General features: G+C 37.0%; 2 protein-coding genes and 1 long non-coding RNA gene across 3 annotated transcripts; 2 read left to right on the forward strand and 1 right to left on the reverse strand.

The window, feature by feature from the left end:
* Positions 1-1,218: 1,218 nt before the first annotated feature.
* On the reverse strand, positions 1,219-6,201 carry LOC103955339 (glutamate receptor 2.7). Its single transcript, XM_048567388.1, is given in 6 exon segments — positions 1,219-1,642; positions 1,644-2,009; positions 2,101-2,507; positions 2,631-2,946; positions 3,055-4,388; positions 5,765-6,201. Coding segments are annotated over 6 exon segments (2,964 nt in total). The 5' UTR covers positions 6,063-6,201; the 3' UTR covers positions 1,219-1,399.
* Positions 6,202-6,878: 677 nt separating this feature from the next.
* On the forward strand, positions 6,879-8,343 carry LOC125469696. Its single transcript, XR_007251905.1, has 2 exons — positions 6,879-7,412; positions 7,494-8,343. It is a non-coding gene; the product is annotated as an uncharacterized LOC125469696 (long non-coding RNA).
* A 3,562-nt stretch (positions 8,344-11,905) lies between these two features.
* LOC103957793 (alcohol acyl transferase 1 allele GSa) lies at positions 11,906-14,571 on the forward strand. The gene is made up of 2 exons (XM_048567389.1): positions 11,906-12,485; positions 13,451-14,571. Exons 1-2 carry the CDS (start codon positions 12,045-12,047, stop codon positions 14,387-14,389), a joined length of 1,380 nt encoding a protein of 459 aa, XP_048423346.1. The 5' UTR covers positions 11,906-12,044; the 3' UTR covers positions 14,390-14,571.
* Positions 14,572-27,799: the final 13,228 nt, after the last annotated feature.

Raw genomic sequence — 27,799 nt, forward strand, 5'->3', positions numbered from 1 at the left:
CACGCATTAAGTTTGGAACCCTAATATTCTTCATGTAAATTGGTATTCTTCATGTAGATTTAATCACATAAATGTATAACAGACGGCATAAAATGAAAAAACAGAAAAGAAATGACGTTAAATACTTATCAGATATTCCACAACAAAGTAATGAGATCGGACAAGTTTAGACTTATTCAGGCAAACTCTCTCGTCAGTCGGGCAAATTTTTGCTTGTGACCAAAGTGTTGAAATGAAGTTAGGGATTTGAAAGGGATTTAAAAGAAAATACTCGTACTACAAATTTTCATGGATTGGAAAGGATTGTAGAATACTCATATATGTGTGACAGTTGCAAACTGAGTTGAATCAAGATCCAATCAGTTTGTGATTATCATTTGGCTTGCATACGAAGATATTTAAAGTCTTTTGCATAATAAGGCATAAATAAGAACTTAACCTGGATTTAACCCATCCATGCCACAGTCTCTTGATAAGAAGCTCAAATTGCTTGTGGTGCAAGTTTATATCTAACAATAACATCATTCAATCTTTCTGTTGGTTTCAACTAACAGTGACACACCTGACATAACAAATAACTCTAAACACTCGCAAGATGTTTAAAGACAATTTTAGACTGACAAAGAATTCTAAACACTCAGCAAGGGGAATTGTGGCACCAACACAGGCCGGAGCATTAGAGTGCAGATGTGAAATGAAAATTTTAGTGACTAATGTAGTATCCAGTCGAAGAGTTTTCAAAATGTTAAATCCAGAAGGAGATTCAAGGAGAACATAGCCCTACAAAGAACTTGAACTCGTTTGGAAGTACTTTTAAATGGCTAAAAACGTTTTTGGTCAAAATGCTTTTGGAATCAATATTTAGTAAAAATACAAGTAAATCCTAGTTTCTGCACATAATTGATGCTTCTTGCAAAAAGCACTTCAAGTGTTTTTGGAGAACCCAAAAAATCTAAAAACGCTTTTAGTCATTTTAAAAACACTCTCAAATAATACCCTTGTCTCTGCATATAAATTCTTGCAGTGGCGGGATCTCTTCAACTCCCTTTGCAAGTGCAAGAGTAATCCAATCATCAAAACTGAAGGGAACTGTTATTAGCACTTCAAAAATCTTATTCTACACTTCTCATAAGTGTATTTTTCTATCTATAAGGACGATCATAGCCCAGTCAAAATTAAATAAATTAGGAATAAGTTAGATGGAAATATCCCCAATTATACAAGTTTTTATTTTCTCTAATTAAGACTTGATTGCTTATCAAAATTTGTTAGTTAATGTTATAAATCACCAATTAAGATTAAAAAAAGAAAAACACTATTGGGGGAGAATATATATTGACACAGTAATTTACTCTAAATCAATAGCTTTCTTGGGCAATAGTCTATTCTAATTCAAGGTTTAGGTCCGTCCCTCATCACTTGGAGAGGAAATTAACTCAACACCATATTCACGAGTACTACTGTCTTGGGTTGCTTGACCATTGGGATTCAGATCACCACCGTGCACGGAAGAATTAGGAGTTCCCACCGGCTCTTGATGAACAATGTGCGGTCCAGCAGGGTCGGAAAAGCTTGAGTATGAACTTGGGGGGCAGCTTCTGTTTAGTGAAGATTCAGCCGCAGCTATACCATAATCACTATCATTGCAGCGTGCTCTTCTTAGAAGTATCCAAAGTGAGTTCTTTTCCGTAATATACTCTTAATATTTCATGAATTCTTATCCAAAATGAGGCTTCCGTATCTGCGCGTGTGAAGATGTGGCTATGCTCATAGAGGAACATAGCTGTAAATATGAGGATAGCTAGTGATGAAGCAACACCGGCAACGATGAAGAGGCCCCTAAAGCTATCAAGACTAAGAGTGTTGGAACTTTCCGCGGTGTTGGAGTTTGAACAACTTTCATATTTCTTGAACCACTTATCTTCGATGGTCTTCATTTTATCTCCCTCGCGCACTTTAGTGATTGCAGTTGAAAAATCACGCGTGAGAAGCGAACCTTTTTGAAGGACCTTCATAACCCAAAGGGAAAAAAATCCAACGTCAGAAAACATGCATTAATTGAAGGAGAGAAGCCCAGACAGAGAAACAAGGGGAACTTACAAATGCAAACCCATCAGAGTCGAATGTTGGTGTAACAAGGGTATATTCTGAGCAATACGTTCCAATAAAAAGTTTCATGTAGGGAGTTTCATCAAAAGCGGCAGAAATACCTCCATTTTCATTCCCGTTGCGAAGAAGTTTCTCCAATTCTTCTCTAGAACGATAGGGCCTGAGTTTATCGTCCTGAAATCCTACTCGCTTCAGAATCCCATAAATAAAAGAATTTATTTGGTAACCAACCTTGTCCCCATTCTTTATGAGCGTGTTTACATCAGCGACGGTTGGTTGGAGCTGTTGGATTGTTAACATTGATGTTAAACTGGCTGTATAACTTTGTGTTAGTACAAGAACAACAAAGCACCATATGATCACTACAAATCTAGCCAAGTTGCTCAATACTTGCTCCCCTGTTTCAAAAATTTCAAAAGAATACAGAAATGGCATCAGTATGTCATCAAATATGTAAGTAAGATTGTTTCTACAAAGCATCAACTACCACTAAAAAACGATTACTCATGTAGGGAACTTACGATGTGCGAAAACCATGATTGAGAAGGAGAACCAAAAGCTTGTGCCAATTTGGTGACGCGGAGACCCCTGAAATTCTTTGTTTATTGGATGTTCAAGAAACCAGACCACAGAACCAATGAATATGAAAAAACAGCCACTAGTTACCCAAAGGTCCCAGGTCAAAGGCTTCAGGAACACCCAGGTGTTTTTGGCACCTGTATTTCCTTTGATAGGCACGACCATCGATACCCCTGCTTCTGTGTATGGCAATGTAAAGTCAACAAACAAAGATCTATTTCCTCTAATGGTAATATCTCCAACTGCAGCATCATACTTCTGTCAAGTAAAATTGCTAATGTTTTAACATTCGAATCGATGTTTTTTATAGAATAAAAATATGAAGTAATAAGGGGAAAACATAAAGCTTAGAGTAAGAGTTTTTACCCCAAGAAATACTTGATCGATCAAATCATTGTAACTACCAGCACTCGTACCATCAGGCCTTGCAAAGGGATGAAACTCATAAGGAACAGAGTACGGCAATACTTCTATTACCGCAGTAAAGACGTCAATGCAGTATCCAGTGATGTTGGTTGTATTAGTGCTTGGATCATGTTTCACACTTACAAGGTCGTCAAATGCTCCCTTCACCGGGACTCCAATTCTTAAGGTCCCATTCGCACTAATCTGCCAACCCCTTGGGACCGAGGTGGTGTCTCCAGGCCATATAATAGGTCCAAGAGTGGCATTAGAAGTAGAGTGTCTGCTTGTATTTTTGTCCGATTTAATGTTTCTTACAAGTCCATTTTTGGGTGTCCAATATCCAATCCCTCTTTCCCCATTATCATTCACATTAACTACCTGAAAAGTTGATGATTGTAGTTGCCTATTAATAAGGCTGAAATCTCCTGAAAGACCCCGGAATCTTGTACCTGATAGTTCTCGGACAAGTTCAGTACCACTTTGAGAGACCTCTAATCTCTCTGAACCAGTGGAATTGCCAGAATAGTTCATCTTCTGGAAGCGGAAGTTTGTTGTTCCAACCTTCTCAGCAGCCATGGCTAGTGCCCAAGCGGCATCATACGCCCACAACCCAAAAACATCCAGTTTAACACTAGGGATAGTTGGATTGTCTTGTCGGAATTTTGTTTGCCATCGAGCTCTAAAACTTTCAAGCTCTTTTGTAATGGGAACATAAGCTTTTAAACCCAACACCCCTTGCATGTCATCTATGTCGACAGAAGAACTCGAGGAAATAAAACGGTTAATCATCATCCCATTTGTCATTATCCAAACATAGCCTTCATCCATCATGCCAAAGTCTTTTGCGTTAGAGAAAAACCGAGAGCCAAGAGATGGGGACATGTGCACTATGAAGACCCTGGTTCGCATTGACATCAACTTGCGAAGCTCTGCAACAATTTCCTCATCGGTGGCGATTGAAGGAATGGAACTCCAGTAGGGCACACGAGCACCAACTGATTGCAAAGCAGTAGTCAGGTAAGGTATTACTCCCCTTCCGAACTCATTGTCAACGCTGATGGGCACTGCTTCAGTCCAACCAAAGGCTTGGATGATACTACTAATGGCTTTAACTTGAGATGAGTCATTTTGTGCAATTCGGAAAAAGTATGAACCCTGAAGAGAAGGGCATGTTGCAGAAAATGAGATTATGGGCACCTGAGCTTTGTCTCCAAGCTCAATTACAAAGCTGGCTTGCATTGATGATTCTAACCCTATGATGGCTTGCACTTTCTCATTTTTTATCAAGTCTATAGCTGTTTCAAAGGTGAAAATTTGAAATTAATTAAACTCTGATGCAACTTCAGCTAGAAATAAGCATTACTAGAAAATTACAATGGTTGATCACGATACAAATCCAACCCAACCAGATCCAAACAAACTTGGTTCTACCCAACTAAGCCTAACTGACCAGGGTCACTTGCATGAGCCACGTTGGAGCAATTTCAGAAAACAAACAAAATAAAGATATATGAATTGAAGAAGAATAAGAACAGCACGCACTTGTTAATTAACAAAACTCGAAATTGATGACATATATATAAAAAAAGAAGTATTATAACAGTTCATTTATGTTATAACAACAAACTGATATAAAACATCAACAACAAAATTATTGAGTCAAGTTGTAAAAAACTGACAAACTTGGAAATTGAGGCTTCTCTGGATGCAATGTTCTAATCAAAAACTTGAAGAAAACTGACAAGCTTTTTTTTTTTTTTTTTTTTTTTTTAATGCAACGATAGATTGTATGAACAGAAAGCCACCTAGCCCTGGCGACGGGTATGGGGTAAAGGGGTGGGGTAGTATAGGTCCTAGGTTCGATGAACAGGGTGGGTCAAGGGGTGGAGTGGTTAAAAAAAAAAGGCTTGTATGAGCACAAAAAGATTTGACGGCAGCCAAAAAACAGAAGCAAGCCGAAGGGCAGCCGCTTCAACAAAACAACACTTCTTAACAACATTCCTCTGACGCAAGTGATTTTTTACCATAATAGTAGAAAAGTATTAAAGTTTTGCGTGGCAATATGAGTTTAAATTCTATTAATAGTTAATTTAACGTCTAATCTGATAAAATCTATCATTTAACAAAACAAAACAAAACCCAAAAAAAAAAAAAAAAAAAAAAAAAACAACATTCCCCGGACACAACATGTAATAGAAGAAGAAACTGCTACCGGTTAAATTTCTTTTATTCAATGTCGAAATTAAATAATTAATATTTAAATTTCCCACAAGCCATACCGGCTCATCCTTGGTCGTGCTAAGCCGAATACACCAAGGTTGTGACAGATCACATACATTTAGCATCTCCAAACGAACCACGCAAGAAATTTTTAGTTGTGATGGGAACACGGATAGTACATCACGTGTTTTTATATAAGTGATGGAAAATTTTAATTTTTAAGTTATTAACCTTTTACACACATAACCCACCATTTATATAGGAATACGTGGTATACCATCTTGTGTGACGGTCACACTGAAAAATCTTTCGAACCACACCAAATATCATGGAAGACCCCGACCATTTGAACCAATTGGGGATCAACACCTTTAATATTCTAATAGATAGTGAAACATATTTAAGAGAAGAACAAAGAACACACAAAAAAGAGAAGAGGTAGAGAAAGAACCTGCAGTAGCTGCAACAACGACATCTTCTGCAGAGTCCCTTCTGTGTAGGACCAGCCTGGTTTTGTAGCCTGCATGAGAGGCGTAGAAGTCGGCGAGGGCCATGTCGATGCAGCTCATCCCCATTTTCCCAAACCCGGTGTCCAAGTCAAGAACCACTCCCACATGTACTGAGATTAATGTTGTGTTTTGTGCCCCGACGAAGAAGATCCTAAAGAAAAGGAAGAAAAGAAAGACGGGTTTGATCATAGGGTATTTTGTCATGTTTGAATACTCTCTCTTGGAAGATTTGGAATTCATGGCCGGGGGTGAGGGAGACTAAGAAACTTATTTATAAGATGATAGTTAGTAGGACTTTGAATATAACAACAGTCAATTTGAATATTCAAACGAAGAAGTGAGTGTGAAAACATAGACCTTATCATATCTTTGAGGGCGCAATTTCTTCCTTCCGCCATCCCGTTACGTTGAGGGGTCTTAGGGGTTGTATATAGTGCTATGATGCCGTTTCGTTCAAGATAAGTTGCAAAAGGTCCTGTGTGTTGTCCAACCTCAATGTACTTGCTAAAATACTCACCACCTTTATCGAATCTCATAATTTAAATTTGTCTTTCAAGTTGTTTTTCAACTTCTAAATGAAAAAATTTAAAACAATCCAAAGCTTCAGATTTTTCCGAGATGAGATAAACATATGCATAATGTGAAAAATCATTGATAAAATATATAAAATAAGATTTTCCACAAATGATTTTGTTTGGAAAAGGTCCACATATATCAGTGTGTACGGTTTGAACCTAATTTTCTCGTGTTGGTGAGTTTTCCTTTGAAACAATCGACACATTCTTTGAAGTCACTAAAATCAAGTTGTGGCAACATATTTTGTTTTTTTAAGGTGATGATTCTTTCTTTAGATATGTCTCAACCTTCTATGCCAAAGCATGGAGGATTTTTCAAAAGTAGACATTGTTTTTGAACCAACTGTTTGAACATTAAAGCATTCATTTTTGTACGAACAGTCTAGTTGCCACATATCAATTTCAAAATAAGCATTGCCAAGCAATTTATTAACATCATTTTAATGGTAAAACTTTGCACAATGATTGTCACCAACAAAGGTAAAGCCTGAGTTAACTAACTTAGATGCATAAATCAAATTCCTTATCATGGAAGGTACCTAAAGTACTGGACTCAATTCTAAAACAAAACCAGATGATAAAACTAATTTGACACTTCTTATGGATTTAACAGCTACTTTGGTGAGGCGAAATGGTAGAATAGTAATTTCACAATCAAGAGAGATATTTTTTATTGTTTTTCCTTTTATGGGATTGGTTGGTATGCCATGAGGGACCCACCCTCTGTTTTGGTTCCCCGGTCTCTCAGCTCTCTTCTCTCTCATAGTTCTCACTTCCCCCTTCTTCTCCCTTCTCTCTCCCGGTTCTCTCTTCACGCTCTCCCCCTGAAACTCTCTGCAACTCTCTCCCTTTCTGCGTTATCCCTCTCCCCTCTGAAAACAACACACACACACACGTACCCACCCATACATACTCACATGGATACACCTAGTCGCCGTCTTAGCGGAGGAAGGAACGGATACCAGTATTCGAACCCGTAAGCTCGGGGAACCACAACGGTGAACCCTCGACCTTGGTAAGCTTTGGGACTCTCTCTAATCTTTCTCTTAGATCTATCAAACTCTAGTTAGGACTCATTTTAGGTGCTTTGATGAAGGTTTGTAGTGAGAAACAACTCGGAGGTTTATTTCCCAATTTTCCGGCAAGGTGCCGTGACTTGCAGACTTTTCTCGACCCTATTCCGGCCACGAATGGCCACGGGGAAGGTATAGATCTCTTCCTTTCTTCATGGGCTTCATTTCATAACCAAAATCCATGAAATTTATATGGATTTGAAGGTATCGAAGAGTAGAACACAATCGTACCTATTAAGAGTCCAAAATCCTACGAAAACGGTCGGAAAAATCATTGGAAAAACCGGCCAACTCTGCAACTTCGTGAATTTGCCTATTCCGACGTCCAAAATACTCCAAAACTACTCCAAAGTGCTAAGGAAGTTGAGTGGATACCCTTCCAAGCCTTAAATCTCTGAAATCTCACTGGGATCACGTCGGAGCAAAAAGGCACCTCGCCAGAGCTTCGGGTTTCTCAAGTCCCATCGTCCGTTCGATAGCTTAAGGGTATCACTAGGATTGTGAGGTCGAGTTGAGTATGCTGGCACCAGTTTCGAGCTTGATCCGTGAGAGTTTGATAGATTGTGAGCTGAGGGTCTCGGGTGTACGGAGGGAGAAGAGTCGAGAAGGAGAGGGAGAAAGGTGTACGTGTGTGTGCGTGTGTGGGTCTGCCTGATTGGGCAGCAGAGATAGAGAGAGAGAGAGAGAGAGAGAGTAATAGATTTTAGTTGGTCCAACAACAATTAACCCAATTATCTGATTGGGCTTAGGACATAGAGAAACTAAAATGATTGGTGGGTAGGGCTAGGTATACTCAATCTTAAAAATATATTTCTACCCATTTGCATATTTAATTGTTGGTAACATTTACATATTTAATTGTTCGTAACCCAATTATCCGATTTGGTCCTAACTCGCGTCAACGCGCTCATGACGTTGAATACGATTTAATTACAATAGCGAGAAAAATAATTTAAAACTACATATGTACATCCACTTCACTAAGCCAACATGGCAATATTGTCACTTTACACACTAGGAGAGAAGATATATATAATAATTTGGGATGGGTCGTCACACAAGTACAACCCCACATATTTTACAAAATTACAATTTTTGCCCTTATGTTATTGTCTTTGACAATTATTATATCATACTACATACCATAAAAGACACAATTGTTTATTCTCATAGGACAGTAGAATCATATTTTTTTTAGAAAGCATAGGAATACTGAACTAATCCAAAGTATTGCCACTTGGTATTACGGTCTAGTGATTTCCCCTTCACTTGTAAATAAGAGGTTTAAGGTTCGATTATCGATAAAAGCGAATTAGAACCACATTATGCTAGCCTATTATTAGGTTTAGCCCACTCTCTCCTTAGTGTAGATAATATCTTTTTTTTTTTTAAGTATTTTTTGTCTTAACCCAATTTCACCATTAGAATTAAAGGAATTACAACCCTTGATTAAGCCCAAAGTCAAAGACAACTTTTTTTCGAAGTAATGTTCTTCCTTGGAGAGGCTATTTTTAAGCAATTTGGCTGAGGTTTGTTCTAAAGGACTTAATTGAATGCAGGTGTGAAAGCGCAAGCTTTTGTATTTGGCTAATTTCCTAGACAAGTTTAATGCGTCTGCAATATATTAGTTCTATATTTTAGGCTTGTCGTAGTTTCTAGGTTTAATTACTGAAAACGTGCACATCAAGGCATATGTTGGAGGATCATGTGCATTCATATAGGAAACGAGAATTACATCATTGCATATCTTGAAGATTATAATATCAGTTTAATTGCCTAGTTTTAAGAAATAAACCCAATTTGATTTTATTCTAGTACATAATTCCAGTTTCCTTTATTCTAGGCTGTTGGTTTCATAGGAAATCAAGCCTATCATTCATCTTTGCTTGGTTATAAGATTTGAGCATAAAAGGTTTAAAGCAAAGTTCTTGAGTGATAGGTTAGAAGAGTGATCTTAGTGAAACACTTCATACCTCTCACATTATTCATCATATTCATTTGGGTGAAGAAGTTGCGTCCATCTATGTGACGAAATTGAGTGCAATCTCTTTAGTCGTGAGTAGAACTTGCTGAGTGTGTCGTGTTCATCCAAAAGAGAGCAAAAGAAAGACTGTGCTACATGATTAAAAGTACAAGAGAAAATTTCAAGTGTAGTAGATGTTTGTCTTGTAAAAGTACTTATTTCTCAATGGTTCTTTAATCGGTTGTGTGCCCATGAATTATACCGTGAGTCTTTTGTTCTTTTTTCTCTATTTCATTTTGTTCTTCACTATTACGTAGTATGATTGAAACCGTACTTGAATCCTCATCTGGAATTTTAGTTGAGATTATTTATCTATTGCAAATATGAAGATCAAACTGGTGATATATTATTATTTACTAAGGGTACGCTAAAAGAGAGTTTTGTATACCTCAGGGATTTGCTTGGTGTCAAAGCTAGAAACAATTTGAAGGAGAGTGTTGATGCCTAAACTGATTTCTAGCTTCCAATTTTTTGTATTAAACAAAAGTAATGGCTTAGTTATTTCTAAATTTCTAACGGCCAAATATGTTGACTCAGTCCAAAATTACAAGTGTAGGGCTGAGATAGGTTTGCTTTGGTGTGAGGTTTAGATTAGCTTAGAACAACTGGGGTCTTGAAGGCCTTTGTTAGCTAGCTAATTTAAATGAGATGTAAGGTGGTATCGTGACCAAAACCCTTAATCATTGAAGTATGTAAGTGACGTTTGAATCATGTATTTGAACATGCCGTCACTTTTCTCTGAAATGCTCTTGGGTTTGTTTCTGTTTTCTTAAATAAAATACAACTAGATTGAATCATGTATTTGAACATGCCGAACACAAAATTTGACAAAAAGTTCAATGTTCGGAAGTTAAGCATCGAACATAAGAGTTGAGGATTAGCCGATAACTATGAACATGGAATCGGGGGTTCGGTTAACCAATGCTAGCTGAACCCGCTCGCGATCTTCTCCTCCAAGTTGACTCCTGGCCTTCATGCTGCTGTTACAAAGTCTTGATACAATTTGGCTTCTTACTTCTTAGTGATGGAATTTTACGTATTGTTATATTAAACTCCAATGAATATATGAACATTCAAGTCTAGTTTGGTTTGATTTCTTCTAAAAATTGATGGGGAAGAACAATTGGATGGCTAACCACCAACTTAAATGAACGCAAATAAAGACATAATTCACAAGTAGTTGCAAAGAGCTATTGGTTTCATGTTCCTTATAATTAAGTTGAATTCTCAAAAGAGTGTGCATAGCTTGATGAAGAACCGAATATTGATGGAGGAAAGTGGGTTCGGCAGCCCCGTATTGAAGGGGAGGTTGTTGGATGAGAAGATATATCGTGCAAGATAGAGAAGGATTTGGAAGGGCTAATTGTGGAAGATTTGGTTAGTACGGAGAGTAGATGTTAAGTTTTTAAAATCTTGTAGAGTAAAAAGAGTTCGTTGGGTGAGGAGATAAAAGTTGGGTGTAATCAGAAGCTTCATTTTTAACAAACATAATATTGTCTTCAGTGAGTTATATTTTGTCAAGTGATTGAATTATTTGTTCCATTTTGTTTTTTTACAGATTTGCTTAACAGTGAAATGTTGAGAGTATAGATCTCATATTAGGTAAGGGAATGACTTTGCATGTGCTTATAAGTAATTGAGTTACTCTTCATATTGTCAATTAGTTTTATGATGGAACCTCAACTTCTCTCTTTTTTGGTTTAACAAACGACATTATCTGTACTGAGGAAAAGATGATGGGCTATGACTCACAATTGACTAATAATACTGTGGTTCAAATTCGCCTTTGATGAGAATTGAACCTAAAATCTCTCACTTACAAGTAAAGAATCACTAAACTATAGTACTAAGTGGCGATGGAACCTCAACTTTTATCAGAGTAGATTATCTCATGTACGAAGCCCAATACTTGACGTGCTCCACGCCATGTGAAACAATATTCTCCCGTGCTAATATGCCAACAATGTTTTCCTTTATAGCCCAACACTTGACGTGCTTCCAAGTCCCAACAATGTTTTCCTTTCCTTTATAGCCCAACACTTGACGTGCTTCCAAGTCCCAACAATGTTTTCCTTTATAGCAGACGTCTAATGGATGTTTTACAAAAGTCACAGCTGGAATTGGGGCAGGTACGAACGATGTTGACCTTTTTCCTTCCATTCCTATCAGAGGTTTTCTACCGAACACCTGTCCTCATATCCCTGTTAGTATTCAGTTTTCTGATGTTGAAATGAAATTCAGTATTAATGTATATGTACGAATCTGTGGTGTGAACTGTGAAATGGTTCCATGCACATGGCTCTCAACATGTTTTTCTTTGCAGTCCATGTTGATTGCGTGATTTAAACGTTTCTTTCTAACAACATTTTTAATGGAAAAGAAAAGAATCACATTCACAACAGGTGGAAACTTGGATAAAAGATTCGGAACCCTAGAGCATCTGCATAACGCTATATAAGTACTGACTATCAACTTTTAGTTAGCATGCATACAACAAAATAAAAGTTCCAAATCCTTTGATCTTCTGCTAGTTCTTAAGCTCGTTACTGAAATGATGTCACTCTCAGTACTTCAGGTGAAACGATTGCAACCGGAACTTATAACTCCGGCAAAGCCAACGCCTCAAGAAACAAAGTTTCTCTCAGATATTGACGACCAAGAATTCTTGAGATTTCATGTTCCAGTCATAATGTGTTACAAAGACAACCCTTCACTTAATAAAAATCGTAATCCCGTTAAGGTGATTAGGGAAGCCTTAAGTAGAGCATTAGTGTATTACTACCCTTTAGCTGGAAGGCTTAGGGAAGGGCCTAACAGAAAGCTCGTGGTCAATTGCAATGGTGAAGGTATCTTGTTCGTCGAGGCTTCTGCTAATGTCACACTTGAGCAACTAGGAGACAAAATTCTACCCCCTTGTCCACTCTTAGAGGAGTTCTTATTTAATTTTCCAGGCTCTGATGGAATTATTGGTTGTCCTTTGCTGTTGGTTCAGGTGAGTCAATTAATTATCAATTACATGTTATTTAGTTTTTCGTATTCATATTTGGTCATAGCCATTAATTCTTTACAAAAAATTTGAAGTAGGTTAAGGCTATGAGTAGTGTTTTTTGCGTTAAGGTTGCATACACACCCCAAAGATTTATTGTAAGAAATTAGTGCAATCAATAACATATGAAATTTTTAATGACAAAAAGGGCATAAACAAGAAAGCGCTAACAATATTGTAAATAAGTTGAAGTTTGGTGGCACCGCAACTGTTTTTAACTTTTTCATAAAATTGGCAACCCTTGTCATAAACGAAAATTTATCATACTGCCACCACACCCAAACTTGAACTTATCTACGATACTACCACACCTCTTTGTTTTTATGATTAAAGAAAGTCATTAGGTGGTTTTGAAAAGAAAAGATTATGAAACGCTTTTCATTATTTTTCGAAACTAATTTTTCTTTGACAATCCTTAAGTTTAACCCTATGCATTGTAAAATTTGTATACACACCGAATTGAGGAAATTATATTTCTACATGGTATCTGCCTAATTAGGTCCTAGGTTTTCTACCAGTCTCACATCACCTTTATTGTGTAGGTTTTCCTTTGCCGTTCTTCTTCTAGGTTTTTGGCATGTCGTCATGTTGTCCTCTTTGTCTTCTGTCTAAATTTTTTTTCTTTCATAAGCGTTTTGTCTAAATTCCTCTATATTTAAAGACTATTTCAAGTAACTACAACATGCACGAGACTCTTTCAAAGAGACTCCATCTTTCTTGAATTTTATTCCTAATTTTTACGAAATTTTTTATTCCTAATTAGATTATCTAATTTAGAAGGGTCTTCTTTTTTTTTTTTTTTTTTTTTTTTTTTTTTTTTTTTTTTTTGTCTTTTCTTCTAAAGAATTGTTAACTAGCACGAATATGATGATCAAGAAAAAAGTCTAGTAACTAACTTTTGCAATATCCAGGTGACCTGTCTTACATGTGGAGGTTTCATACTTGCATTGCGCCTAAACCACACAATGTGTGATGCAACTGGATTGCTCCTGTTCCTGACCGCCGTTGCGGAGATGGCAAGAGGCGCACATGCACCATCTATTCTACCAGTGTGGGAGAGAGAGCTCTTGTTCGCTCGAGATCCACCAAGAATTACATGTGCTCATCATGAATATGAAGACGTGATTGATCATTCTGATGACTCATACTCATTCAGTAACCAGTCAAACATGGTTCAACGATCTTTCTACTTTGGTGCCAAGGAGATGAGAGTCCTTCGAAAACAGATTCCACCCCACCTAATTTCCACTTGCTCCACATTTGACTTGATCACAGCTTGTTTGTGGAAATGTCGAACTCTTGCACTTAAAATTAATCCAAAACAGGTTGTTCGAGTTTCATGCATTGTCAATGCACGGGGAAAGCACCACAATGTACGTCTTCCCTTGGGATACTATGGCAATGCATTTGCATTTCCAGCTGCAGTTTCAAAGGCTGAACCTCTATGCAAAAATCCACTAGGATATGCTTTGGAGTTGGTGAAGAAGGCTAAAGCTACCATGAATGAAGAATACTTAAGATCAGTGGCAGATCTTTTGGTACTAAGAGGGCGACCTCAATATTCATCGACCGGAAGTTATTTAATAGTTTCTGATAATACGCGTGTAGGTTTTGGAGATGTCAATTTTGGATGGGGACAGCCGGTATTTGCTGGACCCGCCAAGGCCTTGGATTTGATTAGCTTCTACGTTCAACACAAAAACAACACTGAGGATGGAATATTGGTACCAATGTGTTTGCCATCCTTGGCCATGAAGAGATTTCAGCAGGAACTAGCGAGGATTACTCAAGAACCTAATGAGGATATATGTAACAACCTTAGATCAACTAGGATCATGTCAATGATGTAAGTGTTAAACGTAATGCATTTTCTGTAATGTAGAGTTGTCTCTCTTGGAACTTATCCAAGAGTTATAGCTGTTATCAAAAGGTCTAAATGTTATTAAAAAATAGCCAATAATAAGATTGGCCTAGTGTTGTAATAAAAAATTGAAAGCAATAAAATTAAAGTTCAGTTGCCGTTCAAAAGTCATCCTCTATATATATTCTCCTGTATTCTTCCTTTCTACAGTATAACTAAAAACTGCAAATCTTTCCTCCAACAGTAAGAATCAAATTGCCCATTTGTTAGACAATTTAGTAAGTTTTCAATGGATTTCTTGAAGTATCATGAAAATGTCAGGAAGTTTGAGCCTTTATTCCCTCAAACCAATAAGAGCAAAATGATATATAAGCAATCGAGAACACAAAAGTAAACTAATCACACACAATGATAGGAGCCTTGCTTACTGTAGAATCATATGGTGCAACAATTACAAGCACTCAAAATTAAATTTTGAAGAAAGACATTGCGTGATGAACAAAAGCATTGGTTGCGGAAAATAAGGTACGACGGTTCCTCATTCGTCGCACCAAATTTTTAGGAACGAATATGTGTGTTGTACAAAATGCCAGGATACAAACCTAGGATGACTAATATTCGTGTCTAAAAACTTTGTACGACAAAAGTGAGTTATCACAAAAAAGTATGCACGACGAAGCTATTATTCGAGAAATTTTTTTTAATAAAATAAAAAAATTAAATTAAAATAAAAAAATGTAATGAAAAGAAAAATAATTTATTTAAAATAAAAATAAAATGTATGTACAAGGAAAAAGTTTTAAAAGTAAGGGACTAAACAACTAAGAAAAAAATGTGGAATAATCTACGGGGTTGTCGTTCGCATGCGGATGGAAATATTGGGGCAATAAGGGGTCGGGGTTGAGGACAAGCTCAAAGGTCGAAGGGGCGGAGTTCTGGGCATGCTCAGGTTGGAGGGGATAACACGTTGACAGGGGATGAATATCTGGGAGATGAATGCCGGACTGATTGAGGGCCTGTACAATTAGTGACATCTGACTCTTATATGAGGCGAGCTCAGTCCTAAGGTCGGCCACCTCTGTTGTCAAAGTTGTCACCTCACCCTTCGACTGGGAGGATAAAGAGGCTCAAAGTTCCCGCCGCCGAGCATTCCCCATCCCCTACAACACATCATCGGCCTCCACCCTAGAGTCTGATCCAAGGTGTCTATAAGGATTGGAAACCCCGCATCTTTGAGGGGATCCACATACTCAAGCCGAGTCTCGGGAGGAAGCTGAGAGGTGGATTCCTAAAGAACCAACTGCCTCTTCTCCATCATCGTCGCATGTGTAATATAACATGAAATATTAATAATAACATTCAAATAATAACCATGATATTTGAATGTGTAAGATAGTAATTACAATTGAAGAATACTTACATGAAGGGACTCGGCCAACTCATCCCTGGGTCGAACATAAACGTCTGCAAAGACATCGATCTCCGGGAATTTTGAACCCCCTAAATAGAACAAGATAAGAAAAATGTTAGTACGAAAGAAAAATTAATATTACTGAAATATTAAAAATTGAATATGAAAAGCTTTATTATTACCTGCTGCCGTGCCTCTATCCTATATGAGAAGGGTCTCAAACCCGAATGGTGGAGAAGAGCCTTCTTCTCTCGATTGATCTTGTTGGCTTTCGCATTCTTCTGTTATACAAAAAATCAATGTATTAGTTCTAATTTAAATGAAATATAAAAAAAAATCAATAAACATTAGTAAGAAACGTATAATACTTTTAGACTTAATATAAAAAACGTACCACATAGCCGGGCACCTGAAAATGACTGCAAAGCCACACCCAATTTTTTCCCGATCCTCAAACTACTTCGGGCAACCCTCCTCAAGAGCGACCTACGGATCATCAAATGTTTGAAAATATTGGTGCATGTCTCTCTTCCACTGCTTGTACCGTTCAGCGAAGAGCCTGTTGACGTACGCCAACATATTGTCATTGACGTCGTCGAAATTGTAATTCGTTTGCAATGTAACAAATTAATTACATACATTAAGTAATATAAATATATAAAATTTAAAGAAAAAGTAATAAAAAGGCAGGATACTTATCGACAAATAAGCGCGCACCCTTATCCTTACCTCGTTTGGCATCGCCTTCTAAGACTTCTATCGCATAGGGCAATAGGTCCGAACGACGTGACCAATGTCATGGGCCAACGCCCTATGCTACTCCAGCATTGGTGTAGCCCGATGCCAGTCATCATGCGATCGTGATACGTCCGTTGGTCACTTGGGTGACCTTCGCCATCTTCAACTGGAGACAAGGTCCCTAGGTATTTTTCTTTGCTGAAAAAAATAAAAAACAGTCAAACAAACACTACAAATTATACTTAAATTTCAGCATAACCTCCCCTGAAGTTATAACAATTCTCAAACCCTAGACATTGTAATAATAATATATGATATCCAACAACAATCACAACTAGGGGTGGACAAACGGGGCATGGACCCGCAGCTAGGGACGGGTCCCCGACCCGGACCTGTTTCCACCTTCCAAAAATTTGTTTGTCCCTTATACAAAACTCTCTATCTCTCTCACTAACTCTCCCTCTCTTTCATCTCTATCCCTCGCCTCTGCAACTCACTCTCTCACCCTTTTGCAACTCACTCTATTGGGATTTCCATACTGAAACTGCAAAGTGTCAAGCAAATAAACATCAGTAATTTGATAAACTGAAAACGGAGTGACAAAACTAAGAAAGAATTAACTTTTACCGCTATAACAGCAGCATCCGCCAGAAAATACATGAAGTCACCATCAATATCGAACTGCACACAAACTTGGTCAACATGCAAGTGACAAGTTAAAAAAAATAATCCCACCGGTGGGAACTGGACTCATGATTTACAAATGGTGGGTGCAAAGTTTGACTTGGTTCAAACTCCTATCCTTTCAGCTGTTTCTTGTTTATAGGACTGTTTGGTTATTTGTTTTTCTGTTATAATCTGAACCTGTGGTTGTAATCCTTTCCTTGTATATAGGGTTTTCAAACCCAATCTACAATCATGAAAATATTAAAAATACATGCATCCCACAATTGTTTGGGTATGCAATTTTAAGTGAAACTTTGAACTAGTAAGTTTTACATGGTATTGAGCTCTTTTTTTGTCTAACGACATCAATCCTTTTCTTCCTTCCCACGCTCCAATGGCTGAAAATAATGTTACCCCTTCCTCCTCTTCAAACCCTCCTCACTTCAAATCAGTCCTTCCACCCATTTTGACCAACTACCCACTGTGGTTGGCGCAAATTCTCCCAATTCTCAAAAGCAGAGATCTGATGGGATATGTTGATGGTACCTTGGTGTCCCCTTCCAAGTATCTGCCTGGCTCAACAGCCGTGGACCATGCGTACACTGCATGGGTTCAACAGGATCAAATGATCCTCAGTTGGATAAATGGATCTTTGACGGCTTCTGTATTGTCTGTCGTGGCGAGCAAGAGGACTGCTCGGGCCACCTGGGAAGCACTCGAGCAACGGTATGCTTCTACTTCCCAAAACAGGATTTTGTTTTTGCGAAATGAATTGATACAGACAAAGAAAAGTGATCTTACTGTGGCGGCTTTGTTCAATGATACGAGTAGTTTCTTGAAGTGCAGCTTTACATTGTGGACCTGCAGACTCACCAATCTACAAATCCGACTTCGAATTCTCCACCGCCTCTAGAGCTTGCCGCTCGCGGTCGACCCAGAAGAATTGGAGTTCCCCTCGAACGTCAAAACGGTGTCGTCGTCGATCTCAGGGATGAGCTACTCCTTCTTGGACCAGACGCCGGAGCCGTACGAGGAGTGGAGCAAGGCAGAGGAAACCATGGCTGAGAGGAGAAAGAGGGAAGTGTGTGGACTTTACTTAACAAGAAGCTACCGGAAGACACGGTGCAAAACAGAACGGCTCTTATTGTGATAAGACTCTCGGTTGTTGGTGTTGTATATATTAACAAGAAGAGAAAAATGTTACCAAAGCCTCTAGGGCAACGGCTGAAGAGAGAGGTGGCGTCTAGGGCAATGGCTGAAGAGAGAGGTGGCGTCAGGCATGCCATCTTCGTTCAGCCAAGGATCCTCTTCAGTATTTGGAGGATCTCTGGATTCTCGAACCACTTGACTTTCTTCTGACCAGCAGTGACGTCCTTCATGCTATCAATCTCCATCATCGCTGTCGCTGTTGAAACCCTAGGCACAAACAAAATGAGGGAAGACTTGGAACTCGATCGAATTGTTTTATTTTTTAAATAAATTTGAATTGGATATCTGACAGGAGGATGTTTTGTATGTCCTGTTTTTGAAAATTCTAGTATGATCTAGTGTATCTTATACACCGGAAACTTTGCACCTAAGCATATTAGAAAATCCGGCTTCGTTTTCTTTCAACGGACGGCCAAACTAACCTCTTCTTCACCATCTGGAGGACTTCTGGATCTTGGTACCACTTGATTATTACCTTATCAATGAAGCTTCTCTCCTCTTTGGTCTCCATCGTTGCTCTTGAATAGATGAGATGAGAGAGAGTAATAATGAGGATTTTAATAGGAATAGAAGAAAATATAGTATATATGGTGGTTTGCCATGTTGATCAAGATTCTGTTTGTCTCTCGAAAACATAAATCCACGAAGATCGCAGCCGCTCAATTGATCAGGAACAAAAGTTAGGAAATATGAGCCGTTGAACATAATTGAATGGATGAGATTATAGGGAATTGAATTGAATACACCATCATTTTCATGGTTAATTTTATTTCTCTTGATCTACTTCTAATCTGAACCCCTGAGTTTCCCTAAACACAATCCGATGGCCCTTCTTATATCCAAACATTTCTCTAAGCAGCTGGATCAAGATAACACTTAATTGGCTAACGAAGATAATGAGAACCATTAGCAATCTGTACTGATGAGAGGCGCATATATGAGTGTTAGTCCATGAAATAACTTGAATTTCAAATCAATCACTTGATATGCTTATGTTTTTTGGGATTTCCAATGGTCGGTTCATAGATCTACTCCAAATTGAGCCTAGTTGTACTGTTTATTTCTTGTCTCAGTATTGGGTGCGTGCGGTGTTGTATTTGCTGATACGATGGCTACATGTGCTTTTTGCATCTTAGAGAGACTTACATTGATAAGAAATGCCCTTTCACTGGAAATGTTTCTATCAGGGACCGCATCTTGGCTGGCACTTGCCATAGTGCTAAGATGAATAAAACAATCATCGTTCGAAGGAATTATCTACATTATATCAAGAAATATCAAAGGTATAACGTTCGCATTCATTTTTTTCATTTTCTATTGTATCTGTTGTCATTTTGGGGAATTAACTAGTATCATCCTCTAGTTGAATATCAGAGTGCGAAACAAACAAGACTACAAAATAATAAGAATATTATTAAACAAACGAGAATGTCGGAACGGTTACAAAATCCTAAGAGGTTACATCGTGACTAACTTCTTCTCAACTGAATAACAAGCATGCTATTTATAATTAACTAACCCTAACCCTAAAAGGTAAGAAACCGAAACCCTACTGCTAACGGCCTAAGCCCATAAAACCAAACATTAAAGTAAACCTCAATACTAATATTTTCCAACATCCCCGTCAAACTCATGGTGGTATATGACATGGGTTTGCAAACAAGCAGATGCCGACTGACTCCATTAGGCGGACTGGCAGGCATGTAAACTTGACTTGACTTGACTAGCGAACTGGGAAACTAGCGAACTGATTCTAACTAACCAGTGTTGAGAGTATGGAAAGAACCCATCACTAAATGGACAAGATTTCCATATCTCAATTGTAGCAACAAACAGCGAGAACCAAAAAGCTACTATCACTCGAGTGGTCACAGGTCCAAGCACTCGAGTGACAGTCACAAAACAATTCCAAACAGGCCAACTCGTGTAGGGCTCAAAACCAACCAAGCCCAGCAGTAGCTTCAATCAACAAGGCCCAAAAAAGGCCTTCAAACAAATCTTAATAGGCCGACAGATCGTGGGCTCCATACCCTTTTTTTTTCCTCTCTTCTTCTGTTTTCTTTTTCTGTTTTTTTCCTTCCTTTTTTTTGGGCTTCGTAACACAATGATCAAGAACAGTGACAAATTATGGCGCAATCTGGTTTCGGTCAGACAACAAGTAACAAGCAGGGTGGGTTTATCAGGTCCGGTCTGCGCGGCGCGCAAGCAGGCGAGCGATGTGGGTTTACAGCAGGTGGTGGTGAGACGGCGAGGTTGCAGGCGGGACTTGGTGGCATGGCGACGATGCAACGGGTGCGACGACGGATTTCTGGGTTTAAGTAGCGAAGCAATCAGATGGTGGTGCAAGTTCGGGTACGAGCAGATGGGTATGGCTTCGGGTTTTGGCTTGCGGGGCTGCGAGGGGTGCGATGTCATCGGAATCTGATCGAGACAGCAGACTTGGTGGGTCGGTTCTAGTGCAGCAGCGACGGGGGATGCGGGTACGGCAAAGGAAGCAGTGGTCAACGGGTGGTGGTGCGCAGGGCCGGTCCTGGGATTTTTAAAGTCGGGCCAATACCAAAAAAAGTGCCTAGTATAATTCTACGTCAGAAAAAAAAAAATCAATTGTTATAGTGTTTATATTTGTGCATGCCGATGTAACTTTTCTTTGATAAAATAAAATGGTAGCAGGATGTGAGAGATTATTTTAAGCAACAAGATGGGTTGGCTATAATTTGGTATCTAACTTGTCATTTAAAAGACTCAAACCTAAGACTTCTCACTTAGAAATGAAGAAAAAATAGATTTCACATATAAGCCATAACATTACACTTTAGTTTGTAGTTAGATAAGGGTACACAAATATTTCACATGCAAAAATCTATTAAAGTATGAAAGGTATTTTTGTATAAAACTTATAGTTATAGGGATAATTTTCTAATTTACTATCCCTTGGAGCCTCGTAAGAATTGTCATATTTTTCTCTCAAATTTTTATATATAATGTTATAAACAATGAATGAACCAAAAAAATTATTGAAAAACCAAATACCACATATATGTTATTAAAAATGTAAGTCATTTTTCTTGGATAAGAAAGAAATGTAACCCTAAACCCTAACATTATATTGAAACAGAGCATCATTGCTAAAGAAAAAAGAAAATTAATGAAAAGAGCTTGAAAACTTTGAGTTTTAACGATAAAGACAAAATAAAGGGTAAAATAAATAGTACCAGAATTGATTTTTTAATATAAAAATATGATTTTTCGTTAAAGTAAACAGTACCGGTAGCTTTTCGTTAAAGTTCCATAAAAAAAAACAAAAAGGCCCTCATTTTGATCTAAACTTGGGTGGCTACTATTATTATTATTATTTGCCAAGGGGTGGTAATTAATTGAAAATGAATTTGTAAAAACCACTTTCATCAAAGGCACGAATAGAAATATAACTACTTATTTAAACCAAAGATGAAATAAATGCATAAAAAATAGGCAGTTTTAAGTTTCGAACCCGTGTTCCTTTCCATTGCAAGAAAGCAGCGAAATAAAATTTTTTGGTGTCCTCAATTTTTTGAGGCCCTGTGCGGTCGCCCTGGCTGCCCTAAGCTAGGACCGAGCCTGGTGGTGCGGACAACGAGTTTAATGGATAGTCGCAGAATTGATTCAAGCAGCGAAGTGGCGTGGCACAACAAAGCTTCAGCAATCTTTTTTTTTTTTATTTTTATTTTTTATATATCAAACTAAATGCACAGATAGACGAAACTGATAACAACCAAAAGCAGATTAAATCCCAAAGGATTGAACCCACTCTGATACCAAATTGAATATGCAAACAAACAAGACTACAAAATAATAAGAATATTATTAAACAAACGAGAATGTCAGAACGGCTACAAAAGCCTACAAGGCTACATTGTGACTAACTTGTTCTCAACTGAATAACAAGCATGCTAGTTATAATAAACTTAGCTTAACCCCAAAATGTAAGAAACCGAAACCCTAATACTAATGGGCTAAGTCCCAGAAAACCAGAACATTAAAGTAAACCTAAATACTAATATTTGCCAACACCTGTTTGCTCTTCTGAAATCTTTTTCGTTCTTGTCGCTTGCTTAAGATATGAAAAGTGACATTGCAACATCCCGGCACACGTACCTCCATGCTTCCGTGTGTAGGAAGGAGATCATGTTACCATCGGCCAGTGCAGGTGATTTACCTTAGCTCGTTTTTAACTACATGTTTATGTATGTAATTTGGCAAGCGCTCGTGCTCATTTTGTTCATTTTTTGGGTACTTTACCAACTGTCCGAGACTAAGAGGTTCAACGTGTTGAAGGTGACTCCTGCTGGATCTTCCGGCACTGGCAAGAAGGCTTTCGCTGGAATTTTGTTGTTTCGATGACTCTCGTGTTTGAATTATAGTGCGTGTGCTTTGAGTTGAGATGGCTAGTTCTTTCTGTTCCACCGCGGCAGCCGCCTTGCGCCACCACCATACTGACTGATTTTATGTAGTCTAGTATGGTGCGATGGGTACATAACAAAGTGGGCGTGCTTAGTTGAGGTCCAAATTCAAAGGGATGGGTAGCACTCTGTCGGGCTTGTATAATTCTCGTGTTTTAATGACCCATTTCTGTATGCCTCCAGTTGTTGTCGGAGTCCATTCCTCCTTGACTTCATGCAATAAATTAGAAAACTCTGGCTCCAACTTCCTCTGCAAATCGCAAAAAATTCCACCCGGAGTGCCAAAATTATGTTGGCTCACACAATTTTCCTTGCAAGTGTCTGTTACTCTTGTCATTTTAAAATGCCTTTGAACACGTTAAGGAGGCGTCATACTCTTAAACGAGTTATTTGTTATGTCAGGCATGACAATATTGGTTAATACTAAGCAAAAGACTGAATAATTTTATCATTAGACTGAAACTTGCACCACAAGTGAGTTGAGTGTCTTAATCAAGTTACTATACTGTGAATAGGGTTAAAATTCATGTTACGTTCTTTTTTATGCCTTATTCTTTAAGGGACTTCAAATATTGTCTCTATGTTTGTCAAATGATACTCACAAACTAATTGGATATTGATTTAACTCAATTTTCAATCCTTATCTATACTATTATTAAGAAAAGCCTCCTTGTCAACTTTTTTCTCCCTTTTTTCCTATTTTACCCTCACTTTGATTCACACTATTGACAAAAAGGAGGGCAAAATAGTAATTGTGTACCTTTTGACAAAATGACAATCGTATCCCTATTTTTCCAATTTTACCCTCGTTTTTAATACACATTATTTACATAAAGAGGACAAAACAGTAATTATGTAATATTAAAAAAATATGCACTTATTAAGAGAAATTGGTCATGTACACAAAGTGTGTGCTCTTTGCTAGTACTGATATAATCACAAAAATGTATGACATACTATACGAAAATGAAAGAACATGGTAAAAAAAAACGCTTGGCCTCCCGCCGGAAACAAAGACCCTCTTCTGTCTCTCTCTAGATCTCTCTCCGTATTTTCTGAGCTCAAATTGCTTTGTTTTGCTGCAGAGGATGAACATGGTAAAAAAAACGCTTGGAGCTTTTGAAAATTTGACTGTTTGTGGGACAACTTCACTACAACATCGAAATTATCCATTTATTTAGATAGCTAACCAAAACGATCTGAACTCTGAAGCAGACCCTATTAAACCATCCCAATGAATTAAACAGAACTTATCAAAGTGAAGCGAATATTGTTTTTTATGACGTTAAGTGACAAAATATGAGTTTAAAGGGAATGTGAGATATTGTGTTATAGGGTGCATAACAAAAAAAAAAGCCCTACTTAATTCATTTGGAATGATTTTTGCACTCTCGTTGTTTTGTTTTTGTTCATACTTTTTTATTATTTTTTAAGTTATTCAATTCATGACATATTTACGTATTAGAAATGAAGTAACGAATTAAGGAATAAGTGAATCAAGGAATGAGAATTAAACAAACTAACCCCTAGTTGATCCCACTCTTTCTTTTTATTCTTCGTGTGCCAGTAAACGTGAGGGAATTTAAGACTTGAAATGGTTTGCTTCCTACATATACTCATTTTAATAAATAAACGTGCCATCAAGGGTTAGAAAAACACCGAGTTCATGTCAAGAAATGGACGACCAAAAATCACTATGCTTCACATAACTATTGTCTAGCCAAGCAGCATGGCCGACACAAGGACTTGGCACTATGACATTCAAGACCAATAACATAATTTCAAGTTTTAAGTTTCTCATATAAAATTAGGTAGTCCATTTGATGTACGTCATTCGGCAATTTCCATGTACAGTGGACGATGTTATGCCACGTCAGGCTCCACCCACTAGTAAGCACCGAACCACGTGTACTTCCTTTGTGTTGGAAGCAATCAGCCGACTAGGAAGGTTCCTTTTGTGTTTAATAAGCTAACTGCCAACCAAACCAAACAATTAAAATTTCCAAAGAGAGGAAGCCCTTATTCTTTTAACGAAAAGTTTTCGGTACTATTTATTTTAACGAAAAATTATATTTTTACACTAAAAAATCAATCTTGATACTATTCACTTTACCTTTTATTTTATCCTTGTAATTAAAACTTAAAATTTTCAAATTATTATTATTTTTTTTTTACTTTCATCTTTTACATGGCTTGACTTTTTACTCCCACAGAAAAGGAGAAAGCCCGAAAGTGCTTTTGATCCACGTCCACGTGAACAGGGTAAAAGTTGAGTCCCCCACTCTTTTAGCAATAGCTTGTTTGAGGGACTGGAAATAATTGACAGTGAATTTACAGCCGCAGTGTAATTATTGTGAAAAAGGAAATTACTTTAAAATGTAAAAAATATGGTGCTGGTGGACAAGTTGTACAGAAGTGGATGGTATTGTAGCAACTAGCAAGCAACCCTTCGTAGAGGCAAAAGGCAAAAGCACCAAAGACTTCTACAACCGGATGCTATGGTTGCGGTATTTTAAGTTAATTATTTATTATTATGTGAAAAATTGTTGAAACGCATCATGATTTGTGAATGCTCTAACTGTATAATTCTCACTTCTAAATGCATATAAGTTTCATTTCGTTTCTATATAGTTTTACATAAAATTGTGATTACTTTTTTCTTCATGTATATCAGTTCTCGTGATGAGAAATATATAAAGAATCTGTATATCCCGATTACATTCAAGAATCTATAATTTAAGCCTTATCAATTTGCCATGGTGAAAGTGGAAAGCAGAAGAAAAAAATCCATTGTCATTGTCTGGCATTATCATTTCCTTTTAATGAATACGTCCTTTAGTTTCACTTTCAAACTTTTTTGGAGCAATTGTTCAAATTAAATTAAACTACCTTCCTAATATAACTTGTCCTTTAACTTATTAGGCCTCACATAACTTGCCATTTAACTTATTAGGCTTTGGACAAATCTTATGGATTTGAAAATAATTGTTGGGGCAGTAGAATTCCTCCCATCATATTCTAAGCCTTGATGGACAAGTGTAGGAAAATTCAGGTGGAAGATTAAATATTTTTTGGTTAAGTATATATTTGTTAACTTAATCAAGCCGACTTATCTTTTATCTTGTGTGTTATGGAAAGTTATGCAATGAAACAAAATTCAACATAGGTGGTGCTATCTACACACCTTTTTTTACCTTCTGCACATTTCTCTTAATTTTCAGCTATCAGATTTAATGAATTGAAGAGAATTAAATGACAGAAACTAACAAGGAGGGTGTAGAAGGTAAAAAGGATGAAACAAAACCCATCATATATAAGAGGTGGTGCTATCCACACACCTCATTTACCTTCAACACATTTCTTTCAATTTTTAGCCGTTAGATTTAATAAATTGAAAAGAATAAAATGACATAAATTAACATAATGTGTGTTGAAAGTTAAAAAAGAAGTGTGTGGATAACATCATCATGTATATAAGAGGTGGTGCTATCCACACACCTCATTTACCTAATGCACATTTCTTTCAATTTTTAGCCGTTAGATTTAATAAATTGAAAAGAATAAAATGACATAAATTAACATAACATAATGTGTGTTGAAAGTTAAAAAAGAAGTGTGTGGATAACATCATCGTGTATAGTTGTTTATATCTTGTAAGTCTATTCCAAATCCCATACTTGGGAGATTTTTTGTTCTATTTTTGCCCAAACATTTCTTTCATTTTTAACTTCTTTTCTCGTTTAGTCACTTAGTTTAAATTTAGTTATATTTTTTTGTATTTGTAAGCATGTGGTTTTGACTTCAACTTCTGTAGATAATAACTTTAATTACAAAATTATAGATGGTTTATTGTGTAGCTTATCTATTTATTACCGCGGTCAATGGTAATTTTTTTTTAATTCTAACAAGAAACAAAACTTCTTTTTTTAGTGTTTAAATAAGGAAATTGTCTACCGACCAAAACAACAAGGAATTTGTCTTATTTTTTATGTTCTGATATATGTTTTTTTATCAAAAGTATCCCACAGCTGTGCGTGATGTAAGCATAATTCTTTTTAATGTTTTATATTTATTTTTTATCATCCATTGTGAAATATATTTGGTCATTGCACTTAAAATTGTATATTCTCACGCATCTTATAATATATTGTCAAAAAGGGACGATTAAGACTGTGATTTTTGGCTAATGGTGGTTACGACCAAATTAATTAATTAATTAGTTATTAGTGGTTAAGACATTTTCAATTGGAACTTTCTTTTTGTCTAGTTCTGGCATTTAATCAAATGACAATTTAGATTTAATAAAAGCAAAATAAAGGCAGCTTTTAGATATTTTCGAGGACATTTCTTCTGGGAAATTTGAGCATAGTTTTAGGTCTCTCTAAAATATCGAGGAAAAAAATGGTATCTTTAAATTTTTGAGATTTTATAAAATAAAAATGTTGATTTTAACAAAGCTATTAAAAAACAAAAATGCATGAAATACAATGGCATTTTAGAGTGCCTTGGTCAACATCTGTTCACTCTTTCAGAGTCTCGAAGACTTACTAAAATATTTTAGCCTCTCTTTGGCCGTCATTGTATGATTTATCAACATTAGGAATTGAATTCATAACGTGTTTTGTGGAAGATGAACTTGTAATTCGTCCCCAACCTAAAAACATTTTAATAATAAAATGTGCACCGAAAAACTTCAAAAAATTTAACGAGTGTACCAACTAATTGAAGATAACTCATATTATTTGATACTGTATAGTAAAATCAGTTGAACGCCTATTATTATTGTAATTATTAATTTTAAGGGAATAATTCATTTTAACTCCAAATCTAGATAGCTTTTGGACCGCTTGAAGTTTCGAATTGAAACTTTCCTCACTTTACATGGTTTAGATAAATTTCTATATATTATTCAATTATTTGTTAAAAAAATAAAAAG

Source organism: the organism of the source record quoted next, unplaced genomic scaffold (genome assembly GCF_019419815.1).
Source record: "Pyrus x bretschneideri cultivar Hongxiangsu unplaced genomic scaffold, Pyrus_bretschneideri_v1 Contig44, whole genome shotgun sequence".
NCBI classification, from domain to species: domain Eukaryota; kingdom Viridiplantae; phylum Streptophyta; class Magnoliopsida; order Rosales; family Rosaceae; genus Pyrus; species Pyrus x bretschneideri.

What these genes read in the sequence shown, in the direction of transcription:
- LOC103957793 (XM_048567389.1), top strand. Translation starts at nt 12,045, where the DNA reads ATGATGTCACTCTCAGTACTTCAGGTGAAACGATTGCAACCGGAACTT. An exon ending in GTCCTTTGCTGTTGGTTCAG is followed by an intron (nt 12,486 to 13,450) that starts GTGAGTCAATTA and finishes TGCAATATCCAG; the next exon opens with GTGACCTGTCTTACATGTGG.